Here is a 19,239-nt window from a genome sequence, read left to right as displayed (position 1 = left end):
GGAAAAGAAACGAAAGGGTCAAAGAAGAAGAGAAGAGGAGAGGTCAGTTGAGTTAAGGTCAGCAGTGTATGATGTGATGGGATGTAAGCAGAAGATAAAGAGCGAATGACACGGAGAGAAGGTGGCTTATATAGAAAACTGAGTGACAGTTGTCTGCCTGGGACTGTTTGGATTGGGGTTATCACGCCTTAGGAAATGGAAGATGCAGGGTAACCCTGTCCTGTAGGCAGAATGGAGCTATCTGGAAGCAACGATTCAGGGAATAATCCGAACCATCTCTCTTGCATGAACAGACTAGAAAACAACAGATGGATCGAGTGTTGCACTTGTCCAGTCTCAAGTCGATATCCGACGAAGAAAATCAAACAAACCACAAAACAGTAAATATCATTAGCATCATGACATTTACGATAGAAAAGTTGGGATGGAAAACTCGGCAATCCAAATTTGCAACCAAACACTCGTCAAAAGTTGCTTCACAATGTAGCCGATCAAACAAAGCTCAGTTTGTGATATGTGCGGTCAGCAGTTGTTTCAAGTCCGAAGGATCCATTTGGCGTTGTTGTGCGACTGATGTGTTTCGATTTGGTCATGTATCCCTGTAGGTATGTGGGGCGGGTGTTTTGTGAAACATTGAAAATGACCCCAACCTTAGGATCAGGCAAACAGCAAAACAAAGCTTGATTTTCACTAACAACGTTCTGCGCCAAAGACACGATTAAGAGATTGTATAGACTTGACTTGACTTTATTTTACGTGACTAAGCTACATGAAAAGCATTACACGGCCCGCCGTGAGGCGGACACAGATCCTAGCGGATCTGCTAGTCATGAGAAAACCCTAGAAATCGGGGCTTTTCAACCCCCGCGCGAGCGTAGGATATGTAGTGGGTGGAATTCTGCATGTGTGGTACAAGGAAACAAGTAACAACAGAAAAAAAAAAAAAAGAGGAAAGTATACAGAAACGAACGCAGTAAAGCACATGGTAGCAAAAGAAAAGACAGAACAGAAGCAAAACAAAAAACGAAAAACCATATCTTCGAAAGATGGCGCCGCAGACAAAGGAAATATGTGAGAAGGTGGTGTGGGTTTATTCAGCCTGCGTGGCGCTGGGCGTCAACTTCTTTGCGAGAGCGCGGAAGCCCTTCTCGGAGACGATCAGCTTCTGAATGAATCTTTCTTGGAAAGGTCTAGCGACATGGGCGGAGGTCCATGCGTGAAAGGCAGACTTCTCCTCGTTGCAGTCTGGGCAGAGTAGTTCGGCGTCTTCGTGAGCAAAGCGGCGGTGGTACTGGGTGAAGTCCCCATGAGCGGATCTCGCACTCAGCACCCGACCAACCGTCTGTCGTCCGAAGCTTTTATACTCGTGCTTCCAGAGTTTGGGCGCATCTAACTGGTGTGTCAGGTGGGAGGGCTTCTTCTGGGTGTTCCACCACTTGTCAGAGCCTTCCTGGAGCCATGTTTTGCGCCAACGCTGGGCCCGGGCAAGCGACATAAACTCTGTCCCTGCGTGGTCTCTGGCAGCGCCTCCTTTTGCGCGTTCGTCAGCCGCTTCGTTTCCCTGTACCCCCATGTGACCAGGGACCCAGTGTACTAAGAGATTGTATAGTTATGCATATTGGAACCAGAGTAGCAGGGTATTTGATTTGATTTGATTGTCTTTATTTTACCTGTCTACTCGCGAGGTATTCTCGACATACGACAGGGGACTAAAACTAGTACCAAGAAATACATACAGAAGCTAAAGAACCAAAAACCCAGAATCATGCATACAGAAAATCCCCACAGCACGAAGTATAATGACGGAGGGTCCCCCGACCGCCCAGCGCAATGGCTGTCCTTCGCTTGTAAGGCCCCAAACAAGACCCCAAGCCTCGGCCTTTACCCTGTAGAAGACCAAACCCAAAAGAAAGATAGAACATGACAAAAGAAAAGTAACAAAGGAAAGACAGGAAGCAGAGAGAGAAAGGGAGAACGAGCAAACAGACGAGAGTGGCAGCGCGCGCGCTAAGCCGAGAGGCCCGGGGGAGCCCCCGCACTGGGAGGTGGAGGGGCGGGCGGTGGTAGGCTCGACGGGGAGCGAGCGGGAGGGTCGACCCTGTTGTATCGAATTGATTGATTGATTGATTGATTGATTCTTTATTTACCTGTCTACTCGCGAGGTATTCTCGGCATACGACAGGGGACTACAAGTAGTACCAGAAATTACATATAGAAACAGAAACCCAGAATCCAAACCATGCATACAGAGACCCCCCGCACAAAGTGTAATGACTAAAGTGTGTCCACCCGCCCAGCCCAGAGGCTATCCTTTGCTTGTGTGGCCCCAAACCTGGCCTAGAGTCCTGGCCTCGCCGCTGATGCAGACCAAACATAAAAACAAATACAAAGGAAACAACAAAGGGAAGTACAAATAAAGAGAGAAACAAGTAGGAAAAAGGAGGTGATGGTAGCGCAAACGCGCTAAGGGGGAGACCCCGAGGGTACGCCGTCTCCAGGTGGCAAAGGGAGCGCGGGAGGGGCCGCGTCTTGCGCCTGCGTGTCCGGCCTCATGCGGCGGTGAGCCAGCAGGGCCGTGGGGGCTTTGGCTGCTTTGGCGGCCAGCCAGCAGGCTCCGTGCTTGGTACCGATCAACTTCTGAAAGAAGCTGCTGGACACCCGCTGTGGGTTGTGGTGGCAAACCCAGATGTGCTCTGGGCTCGTGTCGGCTCCGCAGAGGGGACAGGAGAGCACGGCGTCCTCGTGCTCGAAACGGCGGTGATAGGCCGCAAAGTCGCCGTGTCCTGACAAAGCTTTCAGTACCGCGCGGGCGAGGTTGCGATCGGTCTCGTCAAGGAGACTTGTCCAAGCTTTCTTCGGGGCCTGCACCGGGCGGCGCAGGTGAAATCTGGTGTTGCGACCCTCTGCCTCCCACCAGGCGCGAAATGCAGTAGTGACCCGGGCGCGGAATTCACTGCGTGCCCAGGAGAGTGACATGCCTGTCCTTGTGGCGATTATGTCTGCGCCCCACCCGGCTTGTCTGTCGGCGAGCTCGTTGCCCACGACATCGGAGTGGCCTGGAACCCAGATCGCTTCCACCTCAATGGCTCCATCTGGCCACGATCTTGACCGCGGATGGTTGGCGTCGGGACGTAACCAGTCCGCGCAAATTGTTTGGGCTCTCCGAAGGTGTTCCTCGGAGGTTCCGGGCTTGACGTCCCGGGACGTGAGCCTACTTACCGCTGCCATGTTGTCCGAGCAGATCCAGCCTCTTTGTCACCCCGGATCGGGGCCCGGGTCGAAGGGAGCTTGCCCTTGCACGGCGGCGGGAAGCTCGTGGGCAGCTCGTATGGGAGCATACTCCTGAGCTCACCCAGTATGCCCCACGTAGGCCTTACGGAGCCTAGGGGGTGGTTTGGCGGGGCCAGCGCGACTCTGAGAGCAGCCGACCCAAGGAGGTTGTCCAGCGCATAGCGCATGGAGGGAAGCCCGATGCGAGGTTGTATATTGCACAGGGTGTGGTGCAATATAGCGGCAGGGCGGCGCGGAGGCCTCTGCGGACGGTGCGGTCGAGGAGCCTTGAGGCCCCCAGTAACCCGCGGCTCAGCGGAGCGTTGGGCGGGGTTGGGCGCCACCATGTGGCCGCAGCGTAAGACAGCTTGGCAACCACGCATGCGCGGACCGCCGTGAGGGCGCCCTTGATCGGGGCGCCTTTCCAGCACCCGGACAGAATCTGGATGCCGCGAATGGCCGGTGCCGTCCTCTGTGCCACGTCTCGGATGTGTGGCACGAAGGAGAGGTTTCGTGACCAGCGCACGCCAAGCCAGCGCAAGGTCTCGCGAGGGCTAACCGCCTCCAGCGTAGAGCCGTTGGGGAGTCGCAGGCTTGGGTTTTGTCCATGACGCTTGCGCGTCACGTGAAGTAGTTCGGACTTCGTCAGGTCGAGCGCCATGCCGTTGTCCGTGCACCAGCTGTCAACGAGCTCCAGAGAGCGGGAGAGAACCGAGCAGTTGCCTTCGAGGGACGAGTCTGAGTTGACTAGGCAACCGTCGTCAGCGTACCCACGGAGAGTGCAGGGGAGTGGCATCTTGAACAGCGGCGACATGAACAGCATGAACAAGATTGGGGAGATGGGCGAGCCCTGTGGGAGGCTGCCACCTGTTGGCTGGAGAGCGTCGGAGACGCCGTCCAAGGTTAGGGAAGCCCGCCTGCCCGCCAGGAACGAGGACACCCATCGACATGTTCCAGCCGGGCACCCCAGGTCCGCCAGTCGTTTGACCATGCGGTTCGGATGCACGGCGTCGAAGGCCCCCTTGATATCAAAGGTGAGGACCGAAGACTCACCCCTGAGGTCGGCTGTGCGCTCGAGAGAGTGCGCCAGGCGTAGGCACATGTCCTCGGCGCTGCGCCCCGGAACCGCACCGGCGTAGTTGTCTTGGATGTGACCTGCCTCCAGCGCCCAGCACGAGAGACGGCGGGCGACTATCCTTTCCAGGCACTTGGCCAGGGTCGGGAGCAGCGAGATCAGCCGGTAGGCCCGTGGCGACGAGCGATCCTTCTTGTTGGGCTTTGGCAGGGTGATCACCTTGGCCTTTTTGAAGGAGGCAGGGTGGTGGCCCCAGAAGAAGCTTGCGTTGAACAAATGGGTGACCTGCCGCTTGAGGGAGGGCCAGGCCAGTTTCAGGACGTTGTTCGAGAGGCCGTCCGGGCCGGGGGCAGTGTTGCGCGGCCTCCAAAGAGCAGCTTCCACCTCGTCTCTGGTGATTCGGGCGCGTGTCGGCGGGGCTTCCGTCCTGGAGCCCCGGGTCCTCGGTTCCACCTGCAGGCGGGGGATTCGATGTCCCCTGGCCGGGCGGAAGGCATGTGCACGCTGCGAAGGAGAGCGATCTTTTCCGTGGTGTCTTGTACCGTGGCCTCCGCTCCGTCCGCCGGCGATAGTGCTGGGGAGTGGCGGTGCGGAGCTTTCGTCCTCCATTTCACTATACGGAAGAGGTCTCGGGTATCAGTGATCTTCGCCAGCAGGTCGGCGTAGAAAGCCCGAGCCGCGCTCCTGAGTGCGCGCCTGAGGCGCCTCTTGGCTTCGCGGCGGTCGGTCCTGGCCTCTTGTGCTGCGGCCTGTGTCGTTGCCTTTTCCACCCTGTTCCGCGCTGCGCTTTGCTCCGCACGCGCGACGCTGCACTCCTTGTTCCACCATGGGTAGCTCTTGGCCTTGCCCAGAGACCTGGGCGTTGATGCGACCAGGGCGTCCAGGATCACATCCTGTAGCAGTCTCGCGAAGTCGTCAATGTGCTTTTTTTCCGGGATCTGGCCGTCTGACCTCCGGTACTCTCTCACAAGGTCGTCCAGGCGAGCCGCGCCGGCCTTGCATGCCGCGTCGAACTTCTTTTTGTCAAGCTTATCCATGAGGAAGCGCCCTGCGGGGCTCGGGACCACTGTGTGCCCTGGCAGCGGGATGGACACCAAGAGCGGGAAGTGGTCACTTCCGCATGTCAGATCGTCCCGTAGCTCCACGCTCGCCCCGGTGACAAAAAGAGGCGACGACATTATGGTAAGGTCTATGACACTCCCTGACTCGTGGGTTGGCTCCCCATCCGCGTTGCCCAGTAGAAGGGCTCGCTCTTCCATCCAGGCCAGTAGGAGCTCGGCGTCGTTGTCGTCCGTGGCGCATCGGGGGTCCCAGGCACTGTGGTGGAGGTTGAAGTCGCCCACTACCACAGACCGCGGCCCTGGCTGCATGCTGGTCAGAAGACGAAGCGCCTCCCCTGTCCTAGCCGAACCTGTCCCGGCATTGTAAAGGTTTACGATGCTGTATGTACGCCCCCCGATTAGGACCTCCACAATGATGACATCCCGGTGTTCCTCCCTCATGTAGGCCTTTTGGAAGCGAAGCCCGTGTCTTTTTGTCGAAATGTATGTGGCGACTCGGGGATTCGAGCGCCAGTTACCCTCCGGGACTATTACCTGATAGGAGGGGTGCCTAGGGAACGTTCTGTTCCCCGGGTCTGCGCTAGACGGGGCCTCTTGGAGGCAGACCACATCTACCTGGTCTTCATGCGCCTTGTGTAGCAACGACTGTGCACAGGTCCAGGGCCTTTGCACATTCGCAGAAATCATTTGCAATACTGTGTCGTTAGGGTGTCCTAACATTTACAGAAGTTCCTCGTCATTGTCGTCTACCTGCATTGAATCCCGTGTTTCAGGGGACTCGCTGGAGGTGGGCAGAGGGGAGGGTTGCAGCTGGGCGGCCTATGATGGGGCGGTCGATGGCTGGCTGGGCGCCGAGGAGGCAGGGGAGGGGGAAGCCTGGGAGCTTGAAGGGCTCTTCGTCTGTGACGACGGCCGGGCCGGGGGGGCCGAGGTGACGGCCGTGGAAGGCGCCTGGGAGGGCACTGGGGACGGGGCCTTGTCTCCCTGGGCGGCGGCAGCCGGGGTAGACGACTGCGTCTCGGTATCGGCCGGGCATTTGCGGTCAAAGTGGCGGACCCGGCAGCGTGTGCAGAACGGGAAGCGCTCCAGGGTGTTGTCTGCGGAGACCATGTGCAGCTCTCCAAGTGTCGCTACGCGGCGGGGAACCGCGGACGGGGACGCCAGGCCTTCGTGGAAAGCGATGTGGGCGCGGAAGGTGGGCACGCCTGCCTTGCCAACGTACTTTGACAGCGTGGCGCTGGCGGAGACGATACCAAAGGCCTGTTCGATATCCTGACGGACATCGTCTAGGGTGACCCGGTGGAGCATCACGGCGCCGGGGGTCTTGGGGTCCTCGACCGTGATCGAGGTGGGCAGTCTGTGTACGATGTACTTGGACCAAGCATCCCTCTTGTGGACCTTCTCCGCAGTCAGGTTGGCGCGGATGCGCTCAGCGTGGCTGAGGAATTTGCCGACGTCGCGTACGGCTGTCAAGGCGAAGCCCGTCTTGGTGGCAGTGGCGGTGCCTGCGCCCTCACCGCGGGGGATGCCCGCGTTGGCCTTCGTTACGATGTAGGCCGGCGAAAGCTTCCGGAGGGGAGAGTCGGTTGGCACAACCACGAAAAGGCGGTTGTCGGTGGGGGCAGCCTTGGGGGCTGAGCTGGTATTGCCCTGTTTGGCCTTTGGGGCCCCGGTCGAGGGGGCGGCGGGTTGGGTGGCCTTGGATGTTTTTTTGCCCTTGCGGGCGACTGTGCTCCAGGATTCCTTGTCCGAGGACTCGGTGGGCGCTGCAGGAGCGGCAGCAGAGGGGTGGTGTGCAGGCTGAGCCTTTGATGGAGCCGGGGCCGGGGCCGGGGCCATGTTGGGGGCGGGTGGCACGGGCTGTGCGGCCGGGGGGAGAGAGGTGTTTGTGGCAGCGCCCGCGGGGGGCGCGTGGGGTGAACCTGTCATCACGGCCACTAGGCCGTTCTCCAGGATTGAGGCTAGGTCGTTAACGATCTGGCGGGTAGACGCGAAGGCTTCCGCGTGGGGGGCTATGGAGGCTAGGCAGTTGTCGGCCATTGTCAAGAAGATGCTGGCCAAGCGATCTCTCGCGGCCGCTTCCGCATCCTGCTTGGTGCGGATCTTGTCGGCCAGGGCCTGGAAGCGACCGACCGGGAGCGAGATGGGAGCGTAGTGAGCCTCTTGGGGGAGGGGCGCGTCTTCGCTCCTGACGCGTTTTGCGCCTGTCGCGACGCGCGCGACGGAAGAGGGGAGCCCCTGAGGGGCCTGGCCGGCGAGGTTCGGCGAGAACGACGCGGAGGAGGGGACAGTGGTGGGCACGGGGGAGGGGTCGCTGGCGGGCGAGGTGGCCTGCGCGTACGTCAATGACGGAGGCGCGGACGCGGGCGCGGCGGGCGCGGGCGCGTGGACGGACGCGATCATCTTAGGGATGACAGGGCCTGTCGGGGGCGAAAATAAAGTAAAGTAGTTTGCAATAATGGTAGCTGATTGCTTGGTCAAAATGCCTCTGGGGAAAATCGAGGATTTGATTTGATTGTCTTTATTTTACCTGTCTACTCGCGAGGTATTCTCGACATACCTCTGAAAATCGAGGAAAATGTTGGTGTCCGAGGTCCCGGGCTCAACGCTCCGGGAAAGTTCAAAAAGAAAAAGAGATCTTGCGCCGGTAAACACTGCTTGAATGTATCACCGGCCGTCAATGCTCACTACCAGGGTCGAACTGGCGACCTTCGCATTACTCGATATCCAAGGTTGGACTTGACTTGACTTGACTTGACTTTATTTAACGTGACTAAGCTACATGAAAAGCATTACACGGTCCGCCGTGAGGCGGACACAGGCCCTCTCGGGCCTGCCAAACATGAGAAGACCTTGGTCATCGGGGCCCTTCGACCCCCGCGCGAGCGTAGGACAACCAGTAAATGGAATTCTGCATGCGACAAGGAAACAAGTAACAAAAGAAAAAAAAAAAAAAAAAAAAAAACAATTTCCCCAGATAAACCCTAACCCCCACAAAGAGTTAACCATCCCCACCAACATTCGTTCGACCGAGAAACGTGGCCAGACACAAAGTCGACCATCACAACCAGCGTGGCATGGAAAAACCCGAGTCGTTGAGCGGGTGAAAAACCATACCAGGTGAGCCTCCGGAGGCTAGGAGCGTATCCTCCCGCTTTTCGAAGTGGCCGCCGCACCGAACCATGGCTGAGGCCCGATGCAGTCCCCGAGTGCCACAGCAGGACAAAGGAAAGACAAAAGAAGAAGAAAGGACGAGGGTGGACTGTCTGAACCTTCAAAGGGACAGTCCCGAGTTGTGAAGATGGATCCACGAGTTGTTGTGTGTGGCGGCGATGAAGGGCCGGCGATCGCGAGGAGGGTGTCGTGAAAAGGGGGCGAGTCGACGGCGAGGAAATCCCTCAAAGTTGGGAGAAAGCGGACTCTGGCTTCGCAGCTCGTTATCATGTTGAAGAGACGAGAATGGCAGCAGCATTGGGATCCTGCTGCTGTCCTCGTGAGACCCTCAGCCTAGGCTCGAGGGGGGGAGGCCGACCTCAAAGGTACACCCCCGAGGGTTGTAGGAGGGAAGGTTGTACGACGCTCTAACTAACTGAGCTAAGCGAGCGAAGAACTTCTGTTGTTGTTGTTGTTGTTGTTCTATTTATACTCTTCCTAAACTATGGCGCTTGGATTTCTCTGTTCCTTACCGTCGTATTGCTGCGAAATAACAGTAGGTAGACGTAAAAGAATAAAATCAAAATCAAATCAGGCGCTTGGATTTTGTTCGAGGCCGCCACAGAGTTCAAGACGTGGTGGGGGGGGGGGGGGGGGGGGCAGAACGGGCCTTCCTATATAGGCAAGCCAGAGCCCGTCGAACCTTGGAAGTTCAAGGACTACAGGGAACACGACCGACTCGATATTGGCACATTGATGGCAGCAATTTCTGGACACGGCGACTTTGCCACGTACCACCAGAGGTTCGAGCACACCGGGGCCGCTCACGATTGTCCGAGATGTGGACAGGAGAAGACTCCGTAGCACCCGTGGACGTGTGACTCGATCCCACAGAGGCTACGGCTGACGGAGAGACTCGTTAAAAAGCTTCTCCCTACAGTCAAAGGATGCAAGCAGCTCCTCAAGAAGTTGAAGAGGGTGAAAGAGGAATGACTAGCTGCGATGGCGTTTGGCGTGGTGTGATTTTGTGCTTCTGTTTTGTCTTTGGGTGTTTTTTTCGTGTATTACTTGCTTCTTTTTCTTGTTTTGTTTTCTGATTCCTTTTTTTTTTCCTGTTCTTTTTCTTTTTCATTATCACAGTCTTCATGTATCCCCCCTTATGTATCCTGCTCCAGGAGATGTTTATCACCACAGGGAAATCCCGAGTCGGCGTCTACAGTTTCTTCAGAGCTAGGAGACTACGGTCACCAAGGCAGTCTAAATCGAAGGATCCCGGCAGCCGGCTCCGCCGCTGCCAGATTGCCAGGACCTGCCTTGTCATCTTATGAGTGTTTGACGAACACTACGATTGATGTAAAATAGATGGAATGAAATGGAACTTACCGCCTGCCCCAATAGGGGGACACAACCCCTTCTCCCGTCTTCCTCGAAAGGTTCCACTGCTTCGTCATCTTCTCGACTTGTTGGCACATGCACGTCCAAGAGGAGTCCGCGTCTGTCCCTGGCGTCTGATAAATTTCCTCATCAGGCTTCTTGAACGGCGACTTGGGCTGCGTGAGCTGTTTGTGGGCCCAGTTCTGTTTTGATATTCTGCCCAATGTTTCACTCTGTAGGATCGTCCGCCGTAAATACTCTTGAGTTTCCATCATGTCAGCCGGGGAAGTGGCGTCATCATCTATATCATCTACCTTGTCCTTGGTTTGGGAAGCCAAAGGCCGTTGTGCATTCTTTATCTTCTGGATGCTTGATGTTTGCGCAGCAGCGGTAGTGCTCGCTGATTCCTGTCCAGTCGTATTCTTGTGCCCCATCGCATTATTCGCTCCAGCGGAGGGCTCCATGACACCCATGCCGTGGTCTATGTTATTGTCAAAGCGTGTAAACTACTACTGCGCTAAAAAGGCAAACGTTTCTTGGACTTTCTTACTTGGTGAGGCTTGTATCTTCCATTAGTTATGTACGCTGGACACTCATGGCCTCTTTGTAGCGATCCCTACAGCGATAGTTTGATAGTTGTTCCGTGACCCGTAGGGGAAGATGACTACAACTATTAAACAACTCCCATTATAAGCAGGTTCTCGTTTTCTACAAGAACTTCAACACCTCCCCATGATTGCTCACTTGATAACATTATTGAAGACCCTACGACGATAAAAAAAATAAATAGTGTGACATGATATGTTTCCCATACAAAGTCTCATCAGGCTATGAACCTCACTTTCATCTGCGCCTTTCACAAGCACTTTATTTCTGCCCCTCACCTCCTCGTGCAAGTAACCTTGACCAGCCGTTCTTACTTGGAAAAGTGCAGGTCATAACCCAGGAACTTGCGCGTCTGGACCTCTTCAACTGAAAGACCAGGATAGCCAATCGTCAGAGGAAGCCAGAAGTACCAGCAAGCAGTAAGAAGTGTGACAAGAACACCACAGGCAACCCACATACCAATCATGCTTTGACCCACAAAACGCTCTGATGCTGTAAGATGGTGCTTGCTTTCTACCTCCACCTTACCCTTCTTACTTTTAGAAGCCGCTGTCTCTGAGGTGGCCTCACTAGCAAATATAAACTCCAGCAGCGAGCCAGTAACCAGGGAAGATGCCAGGTGAGCCGGCAGGTAATGGTGAAGGAAAAGTTGGCGACCCATAAGATAGAATGGGAAATAGTGTGTAGCCCAAGCCAGGAAGAAAAAGCCTGTAGAGTTGTAGAACCGTGAGCGAGTACGATGATCGAGAACATCCAGACCTCGGCGCAGGGATAATTGATCAGCCAAGACAATACCAGCGTAAACAGCCATCAAACTGCTAGCCAACCACCAGCCAATGGTGTTGCCGATAAAGTAAATTTGCTGGCGAGTGTCGTTGTGTGTCCAGAAACTAACACCGCGAAGCAGAAAGGGCCATTGATAGGGCTGGCTAGCGTACGGATGGCTGCTAGTCAACTTATTGTTATGGTAGAACATGGCACCTTGTAGCTCAAGCCACTTCTTGAGGAACGGCATATGCTTGACCTTGCGCTCTTCCTTGACACGACGCTCATTATCAGCCTCCACTGAGGGAACATCCTCAACATACCAAACATTAGAACTGGGAGCAATAGCTTTATTGCCATTAATTTCTTGCTGCTTGTAGGCCCACTCAGGAAGGGGCTTAGTGTGAGTCCACATGGCAACCTTGCTAGGATAATGAATAAGCTTGAAGTAGCTGGCAACTGTTTTGAAGCCTTGCTTGGCCTTGCCATTCTCAATGCGAATTTCAAACAATGTATCATTAACCCGACTGCCATATGCCTCAGCAAGAGACACAGTAGTGAACTCTTGGTTAGTAGGATAGTAGGGAGAGGCAACATCATGAGACAACAAGATAGTGTCGGTCACAAGATGGCGGAGACGAACTAGATCATGATTCTTGACCTTGCGGCCCAATGATTGATCAGTGTGATCAGCGGGGAGAATTTGCCAGTAGTTGTTGGTGTCATTGAAGGGGTAGCCAGTAACCTGTTGGCCTTGACTAGACACACGACCATCTTCATATCTCAAAGGGTAACGGTCGGGGTGGCTGTGCAGATACGCCTTGGTCTCCTTGTGGCGTAGGGTGATTGAATCCTGATATTGAATGTCAATGGCGTTTGCGAGCATCAAGTTATCACTCAAGGTCTCCTGGAATTCCGGCGTCATGAAGTCATCACCTGGTCCAGAGCGTGACAGGACGGCGAAGTGAACCTGGAACCAGAAAAGGTAGAATATGAAGGGCAAGATGATCAAGCCGACTGCTCGGGCCGCGAAGTGCTTGATGAAAATAGGCATACCCAGGGCGCCACCAGGGCGCTTAATGTCTAGAAGCTCCCATAGATCAATGGCTACAGCAGAGCCGATAGTGATGAAGGCAAAGAGACCAACATATTTGGTAGAAATATCACATGACAGGGCGAAACCGGTCAGAATCAGCCACTTCCACCATTTGCGCGAGAACGGTTCATGTCGGAGCTTGTAAAACTTGATGTAAAAGAGCAGCGAGCAGGCCATAGCCAAAACCAGAGTAGCATCGAGCAAAATCAAGCGGGTTTGGCCGATGTGGGCATTATCAAGTAGAACGAGAGCAGTAGCCACAATGCAGGCGGGAAGACTATATCCAGACTCCCACATGATCAGGTACACGACAGAGACAGTCATGGCTCCCAAGAAAGCAGGGAGGCCACGGTAAGCAACATAGGGTACCTTGTTAGCAATGTAGGAGTCGCCAATGTTGTCGAATTTGAAGTTGCCATCGTAGCCAACCATCCACCCAACAAAGGCAAAGAGCAGCTTAGCAAAAGGCGGGTGAACATCGAAAAAGTAGGTGCGCTGAATGTAGTAGGATGCGAACTGCACGAGGAATAAAATTAGAATGAAAAACTGCAAGTTCGGCAGCGGGAACGAAAGCCTGACTCAGCATACCTTTCCAAAGTGCACCTCATCAAACACCACCTCGTCGGGGTGGCTAATGCCCCAGAACCGGGTGCCAAAGGCCATCAACGTCATCAGCGAGAATGTGACCCAATGGGCCACCTCGCACTTGCCCTTGGTTGGCTGGGCTTTCTTGTTCTTCTTGATGGTTTCATCGAGAATACGATCGTTGGGGTCCGGGCTGGTGCTGGATTCGCGCGTTGTGATCTTACGTTGCCTCAAGGTGCCCTGTGGCGTTGATGGGCCTGCCATGGTAGAAACAGGCCGGCAGAGGAGCAAGATGTCGTTGATTGATGGTATTGGACTGGTATTGGATCTAGATACAGAGCACTATCACTGTCATGATAGAACACGGGCAGTGTCAGCACAGGATGAACGAGGCCAACGGCGGCACTGCAACATGCAGCATCAATAAGAATCACCCATGACACTATCACTACTCACCTGAGAAAGGTTCCAGGAAATAACCCCCAGAGATTGTGGCAAAAAGAACGGATAACAAGAGGGAAAGAAGCCCTGTGTGGTGTGGTTCAAGCCTCGGATATCACAGAGAAAACCAAGTCACAAATCACGTCTTGTTCCCGGCCTCCGAGGAACTTGGCTGGAGAGCTATCCTTGTCTGGTAACAACTGTGGGATGTTTCGCGGTTTCGCTACGGCTCCAATGGTTCAGGCCACTTGGCAGCTGCTCAGGGACGCGCCAACAAAATCCTTATCCATCATCCCTGTGCGCCCCTGAGCTCGTTCATGAGACAGCTGTTGCCAGCTGCCACCAGCTGTAGGCCTATTCCGGTCTATGATCCACATTTAACCTCACCTCAACGTCAGGCATGATATTAACAGAGCTTCTAAGCTATCCGCCCCCAAAGAAACTGGCCCATGCTGCACCAATCTTCTCAACGCTTTACACTACTGCTGTTTAGCCACCATTACATGCACTCTTCCATCTACCTCCAATGTTCTTCTCATAATCTCTCACCACAATGGCGCGCAACTACGCCAGTCCCCCAACTAAACACCGTGCGTCGCCACCTCCCCTTCTCCCCTTCGACATGGCCAATAGCTCATATCAGGCTCGGTCTACGTATACCACACGCTCTTTAAGAATGAGATTTCGTCGTGTCATGCGCACTCCATGGCCGCGGATATTTTTTTTCCTTTTGGCCCTGCTCCAAATCCTGGATATTGTGCGCATCCACGTACACTTAGCCGTTGTTCACGACAGCAGCGACATCATGGAGCTGTCTCGCCGCCACCGCGGTGAACGAATCTATATTGCAAGTATGCATTGGAATGATGGGCATCTAGTCCGCAATCACTGGGGCAGGGCTGTTCTTCAATTAGCGGATGCCTTGGGGCCTCAAAACGTCTATGTCAGTGTGTACGAGAGTGGAAGCTGGGATGATACCAAAGCGGCCCTTGACGAGTTTGATACGCAGCTGGAGGAAATGGGTGTGCGTAAGAACATCACACGATCTCACACTACTCACAAAGATGAAATAGAGTCGGCTCCCATTGGCGATGGATGGATTGATACTCCGAGAGGGAGGCGCGAACTACGGCGTATTCCATTTTTAGCAAGGTTGCGCAACCGAACACTACGAGACCTGGAAACTCTCCACAAAGCAGGCATAACTTTCGACAAGGTTCTTTTCCTCAATGATGTTGTTTTTTCCGTAAGTTCAGCATCTCAGAACAGATAGACCAGGACTTGATACCAATAACTAACATTTTGCTTCAACTGCTAACGATCTATAGGCCGAGGATGCTCTTCGCCTTCTAGATACTAATGATGGGGTATTTGCTGCTGCCTGCTCATTGGATTTTTCAAAACCACCCCAATACTACGATACATTTGCCCTCAGGGACGCTGATGGGGAGGCTCACTTAATGCCGACATGGCCATACTTTCGTTCCACAGTGTCCCGTGACGCCATACTTCTCAATGAAGCTGCTGTTCCTGTCAAGAGCTGCTGGAATGGCATTGTTGCTATGCCTGCTGCGCCATTCGTAGACGATGTTAATCCACTACGTTTTCGGGGGATTGCAGATTCTCTAGCTATTCATCATCTTGAAGGCAGTGAATGTTGCTTAATTCACGCTGATAACCCCTTGACCAAGGAGATGGGAGTCTTTCTTAACCCACAAGTTCGAGTAGCCTATAATTACGAAGCATACCAAGTTACGCATCCGGCAAACGGCGAGAGTTGGCTTACCTGGGGCCAAATTGCCAAGGGGCTCTGGGAAAGTCGAGTACGCAGGCTATTTTCCTTTACCTTCACAAGAGATTGGATTGTCTCAAGCAGGCTGCGTGCTTGGGAATCTGAAGATACACAAAATGAAGAGCCAGGAAACTTCTGTTTGATCAACGAAATGCAAGTTGTTGTTGAGAATGGGTGGGCTCATGTTTAGATGTATCTTGTTGTTATTCAACCCTCCACACAGAACATCCGAGTTAGTTACTACCAATAGACTACAAGCATATTTATTCACATGGTAACTGAAAGACAGAAAATATTATTTTAACCTTTTGTTATTTCATGTTGTTTACTACTGGCAAAAAAAAGCATGTAAATCCTGTCACTTCCTTGGTTTGCTGGTGCATGTTCTCTTGTCTAGTTGCTCTAAAATTCGGTCAGTAAAAAGGGCCCCGTGTGCTCCCTCTCGCTGTCTTCGCTATCGGAAGATTCGCTGTACTCGGGGTCTCTGTTAATCCAGACTTCGATCACTGATTCAGCCTCATCAAAGTCATCACCACTTGCACTCGCTCTACGACGGCGGGTGGGTCGTGGATACTGGGAACGACGTCTAGATCGGGTGGCTCGAGGCTCGTCAACATGGCTATTTGCCGGAGACGGGACAGGGGGGGGATGGACTCCTCGCGTGCGCTGTCTGTGGTTGTGCTGATCTTGCAGATGAGCAGGAACTCTATAGGTGGATCGGCTTGGGTCAAAGGGAGGGGACTGACCAAGATTCTGAAAATGGAGGCATGTTTCACAAATCTCGGGAGGGTTGAATAGCCTATGGGATCCGAGAGGCGGAGGTGGTCCATACGGTCCGAGAGGCGGAGGTGGTCCATAGGATCCGAGAGGCGGAGGTGGTCCATAGGATCCGAGAGGCGGAGGTGGTCCATAGGATCCGAAAGGCGGAGGTGGTCCATACGGTCCGAGAGGCGGAGGTGGTCCATACGGTCCGAGAGGCGGAGGTGGTCCATACGGTCCGAGAGGCGGAGGTAGTCCATAGGATCCGAAAGGCGGAGGTGGTCCATACGGTCCGAGAGGCGGAGGTGGTCCATACGGTCCGAGAGGCGGAGGTGGTCCATACGGTCCGAGAGGCGGAGGTGGTCCATACGGTCCGAGAGGCGGAGGTGGTCCATAGGATCCGAAAGGCGGAGGTGGTCCATACGGTCCGAGAGGCGGAGGTGGTCCATACGGTCCGAGAGGCGGAGGTGGTCCATACGGTCCGAGAGGCGGAGGTGGTCCATAGGATCCGAAAGGCGGAGGTGGTCCATACGGTCCGAGAGGCGGAGGTGGTCTCGAAGGAGGTGGGACAACACTTGGCGGCATCCGGGTAGCACGATACGGCATACCAGGAGTAAACAGGTTATTTACCCTTTGCTCAATTCTTTCGTCTACTCCTTGGTCATTAACTTGAAGATGACGGTATTCTTCAGTGGAGGCATTTCCGGTTCTCTTGTTTCTGGTACGTCTAACCTTTTCGGGCTTCTTCTCTTCGCGGGAGCGTCGGGGTCGGGAAACGCGGGGACGGTTGTCTTCGTCTTCGTTTTCTTTTTCATCTCGATGGGTGCAATAGCCAATAAAGCCGTGGACGCCATGTCGAGAACAACGGTGGCTGTCGAAAGACATACTTGGCCAAGTGGAAGTCGTTGATGAAATCAGGGTTGTGTTTCTTGTCGTGAAGGTTAATAAAGATCTAGGTTCATCAAGTTCAAATATCAAGATGAGCCTAGTGATATTTATGTCCCGTAGCCTTGACCCGTCTTCTTTGTTCCATATTAGTTGCCTTCTTTTGCCTTCAATCAATGATGTCTTTAGATAGTTATATATGACCATCTTTGAGGTGCATGGCAAACATGCTCCATGAAATAATATTGACAAAGAGCCGCCCAAAGACAAAGATCTCGCCAGGCATTGTATGACTTTGTAACAAGATAGGTCAAAGAAGAACATCAGCCTGGTACGAACAGTAGGCATAAAATGGTGATATTCTGTCCTGAAAAGAGAGAATGAAAATCAAGTACAAGGAAAGCCCACTCTTGTTCAAAGGCTTCTTTTTCCTTGCGATTACAGCTACACTGGATTACAAGGAGCCTATTTCTTATCCTTGGCTCAGACTTGTATCTTCACTATATATTTATACCGACAAGTACAAAGGCTACCGCCCCTTTGTTGCCATTTCTTAGTTTCAATTAAGTCCCTTGTTTGACTGCTGACACTTTCTATGAAGCCCCCCAATGTTCTTTCTACTGATGTTACACAAGTGATAATGGAAATCCTCAGTGGTATACAATATCCAAAACCATTATATTTGAATACATGTCGTTGTGGTTTACGTAGGTCTTGGGTCTTTACCATTCCTATACATTCAGTGTCAGTGGCTTCCAGGCGCGCCCGCCCTTTTTCTTTGATATCTCGAACAAAGCGATAACTACAAAGTTTGAACTTTCATAGTCACGTGTGCCTGTTCGTACATTAGTCATTGATACTATGTGATAACCCTAGTTGAGCCCTATATTATACCCACCCAAGCTCGAGAAGATCAACCTGATATAGGGTCTTACAATCTTTATTGTCAGAACAGATATTGACATATTTAACAATATGAAGAAGACAAAAGGGTAGTTGTCACTAACTATCACATTACTGTGATATTTGTAGCTCCATGTATACATACATATATCCAAGTAGCAGTAGTAGTCGCGATTGAAATCTCATGCCTTGTAGAACTATCAGTATTACCTTCTTTTCCATTTATATTTCCATTTTTCATGAGTCTCAGGTACTCTTCCAACTTTTGTTGAGATCCATATAACTATTAACTAGCAATGACCAAGTTGAAGTTCACACTATGTTCTAAACTCCATGCTATGATCTTATCGCCGAGCTATACCATGTTTCACATAGGTGACCCATTGACTACATTGCTTTGCGAGCATAACTATGTAACAAGCCCATGCGAGACAATTGACGAACACGGAGAGTAAGAGACCAAGCAATTATGCGTAGATATTTGCTCGTAAAGATACTTTTCGATGGACGCAAACCATCAAGTACTCGCTGAAAGAGTTGGTACCATATGAGCAGGCTTGCAACTATAACCGCAAGTATCTAACTACATAACTAGTTACATGAGCACAAGTAGTAGTTGTACATAGTTGCTGGTGCATGCACTCAGTGCTTGTATTCTTGTCACTAGTCATGGCAAAGTAGGTTGATTCTCTGGGAGGGGCCTAGATCTCTCCAAACGTTTCCTCGTTAGGAAAACGGGAGAAGAAAACAGTGAAGCCTGTTTGGGAATCCCCAGACTTGTTAGCCAAGAATGGCGTTGTGGGAGCTAGAAAGAACAAAAGATCCATAGTGAGAAACGGAGTAAGTTGTTGACTTACTTTTTCTTTCATCGCTTTGGACCGACTGATACAGAGCTTGAACAACTTGGTTATGTGTACCTGTACCGACAGTATGTAAACAAGCATAAATCACGGTTTAGAACAACCCCAGAGTGTGGTTGTAGATGATTGACGTTCAGACCTATCGGCTTTTGCTATGGCTTGTACGACTGGTTGCCTTCGGTATATTGTGCTAAGATTTGCATGGAACTGTGTGTATGTGCCTGTGCTTGCACTAGTAGGACAAACATATGCACATATGTGTGCACTTAGTACTTGCAGATTTCTGGTTGCAACATCGGCTAGGATGCTTTTTCTTCTTGTCGTCTCTCACCCGGAAGTGATTGGGTGATGAAGGAGAACTTCATGTAGTTATGTAGGTAGTTACATATAGTTATGCTACACTGTAACTATGTAGGTAGATGAGTATGTATATATGTAATAGGTAGATATGCTTTGAACAGGTACTCGTTCGTACCTTGGTGTGTGTGCGTGTTTAAGTTGTTAGGACATGTGTGCAAGTGTACTGGAGATAGATAGTTACAAGTAGTAGTGAATAACTACTAGTTAACTAACTAGTAACTAGCTACAAGCATGTAGGTAGATACTGGTGGTAT

General features: G+C 52.6%; 7 protein-coding genes across 7 annotated transcripts; 1 reads left to right on the top strand and 6 right to left on the bottom strand.

Annotated features, from left to right (window-relative positions):
• Nucleotides 1–1,090: 1,090 nt before the first annotated feature.
• Nucleotides 1,091–1,573, bottom strand: BROUX77_001496 (uncharacterized protein; the record flags this gene model as incomplete). The annotated part of the gene is made up of 1 exon (XM_073745931.1): nt 1,091–1,573. The coding sequence occupies one exon, from the start codon at nt 1,571–1,573 to the stop codon at nt 1,091–1,093; it is 483 nt and encodes a 160-aa protein (XP_073609731.1).
• An 890-nt stretch (nt 1,574–2,463) lies between these two features.
• On the bottom strand, nt 2,464–3,228 carry BROUX77_001495 (uncharacterized protein; the record flags this gene model as incomplete). Its single annotated transcript, XM_073745930.1, has 1 exon — nt 2,464–3,228. One exon carries the CDS (start codon nt 3,226–3,228, stop codon nt 2,464–2,466), a length of 765 nt encoding a protein of 254 aa, XP_073609730.1.
• A 154-nt stretch (nt 3,229–3,382) lies between these two features.
• On the bottom strand, nt 3,383–5,715 carry BROUX77_001494 (uncharacterized protein; the record flags this gene model as incomplete). The annotated part of the gene is made up of 2 exons (XM_073745929.1): nt 3,383–4,798; nt 4,960–5,715. The coding sequence occupies 2 exons, from the start codon at nt 5,713–5,715 to the stop codon at nt 3,383–3,385; spliced, it is 2,172 nt and encodes a 723-aa protein (XP_073609729.1).
• Nucleotides 5,716–6,225: 510 nt separating this feature from the next.
• BROUX77_001493 (uncharacterized protein) lies at nt 6,226–7,809 on the bottom strand (the record flags this gene model as incomplete). Its single annotated transcript, XM_073745928.1, has 1 exon — nt 6,226–7,809. One exon carries the CDS (start codon nt 7,807–7,809, stop codon nt 6,226–6,228), a length of 1,584 nt encoding a protein of 527 aa, XP_073609728.1.
• Nucleotides 7,810–10,849: 3,040 nt separating this feature from the next.
• Nucleotides 10,850–13,249, bottom strand: BROUX77_001492 (uncharacterized protein; the record flags this gene model as incomplete). Its single annotated transcript, XM_073745927.1, has 2 exons — nt 10,850–12,916; nt 12,989–13,249. The coding sequence occupies 2 exons, from the start codon at nt 13,247–13,249 to the stop codon at nt 10,850–10,852; spliced, it is 2,328 nt and encodes a 775-aa protein (XP_073609727.1).
• Nucleotides 13,250–13,979: 730 nt separating this feature from the next.
• BROUX77_001491 (uncharacterized protein) lies at nt 13,980–15,408 on the top strand (the record flags this gene model as incomplete). The annotated part of the gene is made up of 2 exons (XM_073745926.1): nt 13,980–14,672; nt 14,755–15,408. The coding sequence occupies 2 exons, from the start codon at nt 13,980–13,982 to the stop codon at nt 15,406–15,408; spliced, it is 1,347 nt and encodes a 448-aa protein (XP_073609726.1).
• Nucleotides 15,409–15,721: 313 nt separating this feature from the next.
• On the bottom strand, nt 15,722–16,507 carry BROUX77_001490 (uncharacterized protein; the record flags this gene model as incomplete). The annotated part of the gene is made up of 1 exon (XM_073745925.1): nt 15,722–16,507. One exon carries the CDS (start codon nt 16,505–16,507, stop codon nt 15,722–15,724), a length of 786 nt encoding a protein of 261 aa, XP_073609725.1.
• Between the last annotated feature and the right edge of the window lie 2,732 nt (nt 16,508–19,239).

Source organism: Berkeleyomyces rouxiae (assembly GCF_048999995.1).
Source record: "Berkeleyomyces rouxiae strain 22BRR77 chromosome Unknown BrBRR77_ptg000001l, whole genome shotgun sequence".
Lineage (NCBI taxonomy): Eukaryota > Fungi > Ascomycota > Sordariomycetes > Microascales > Ceratocystidaceae > Berkeleyomyces > Berkeleyomyces rouxiae.
This window is presented reverse-complemented; position numbering and strand designations above follow the sequence as displayed.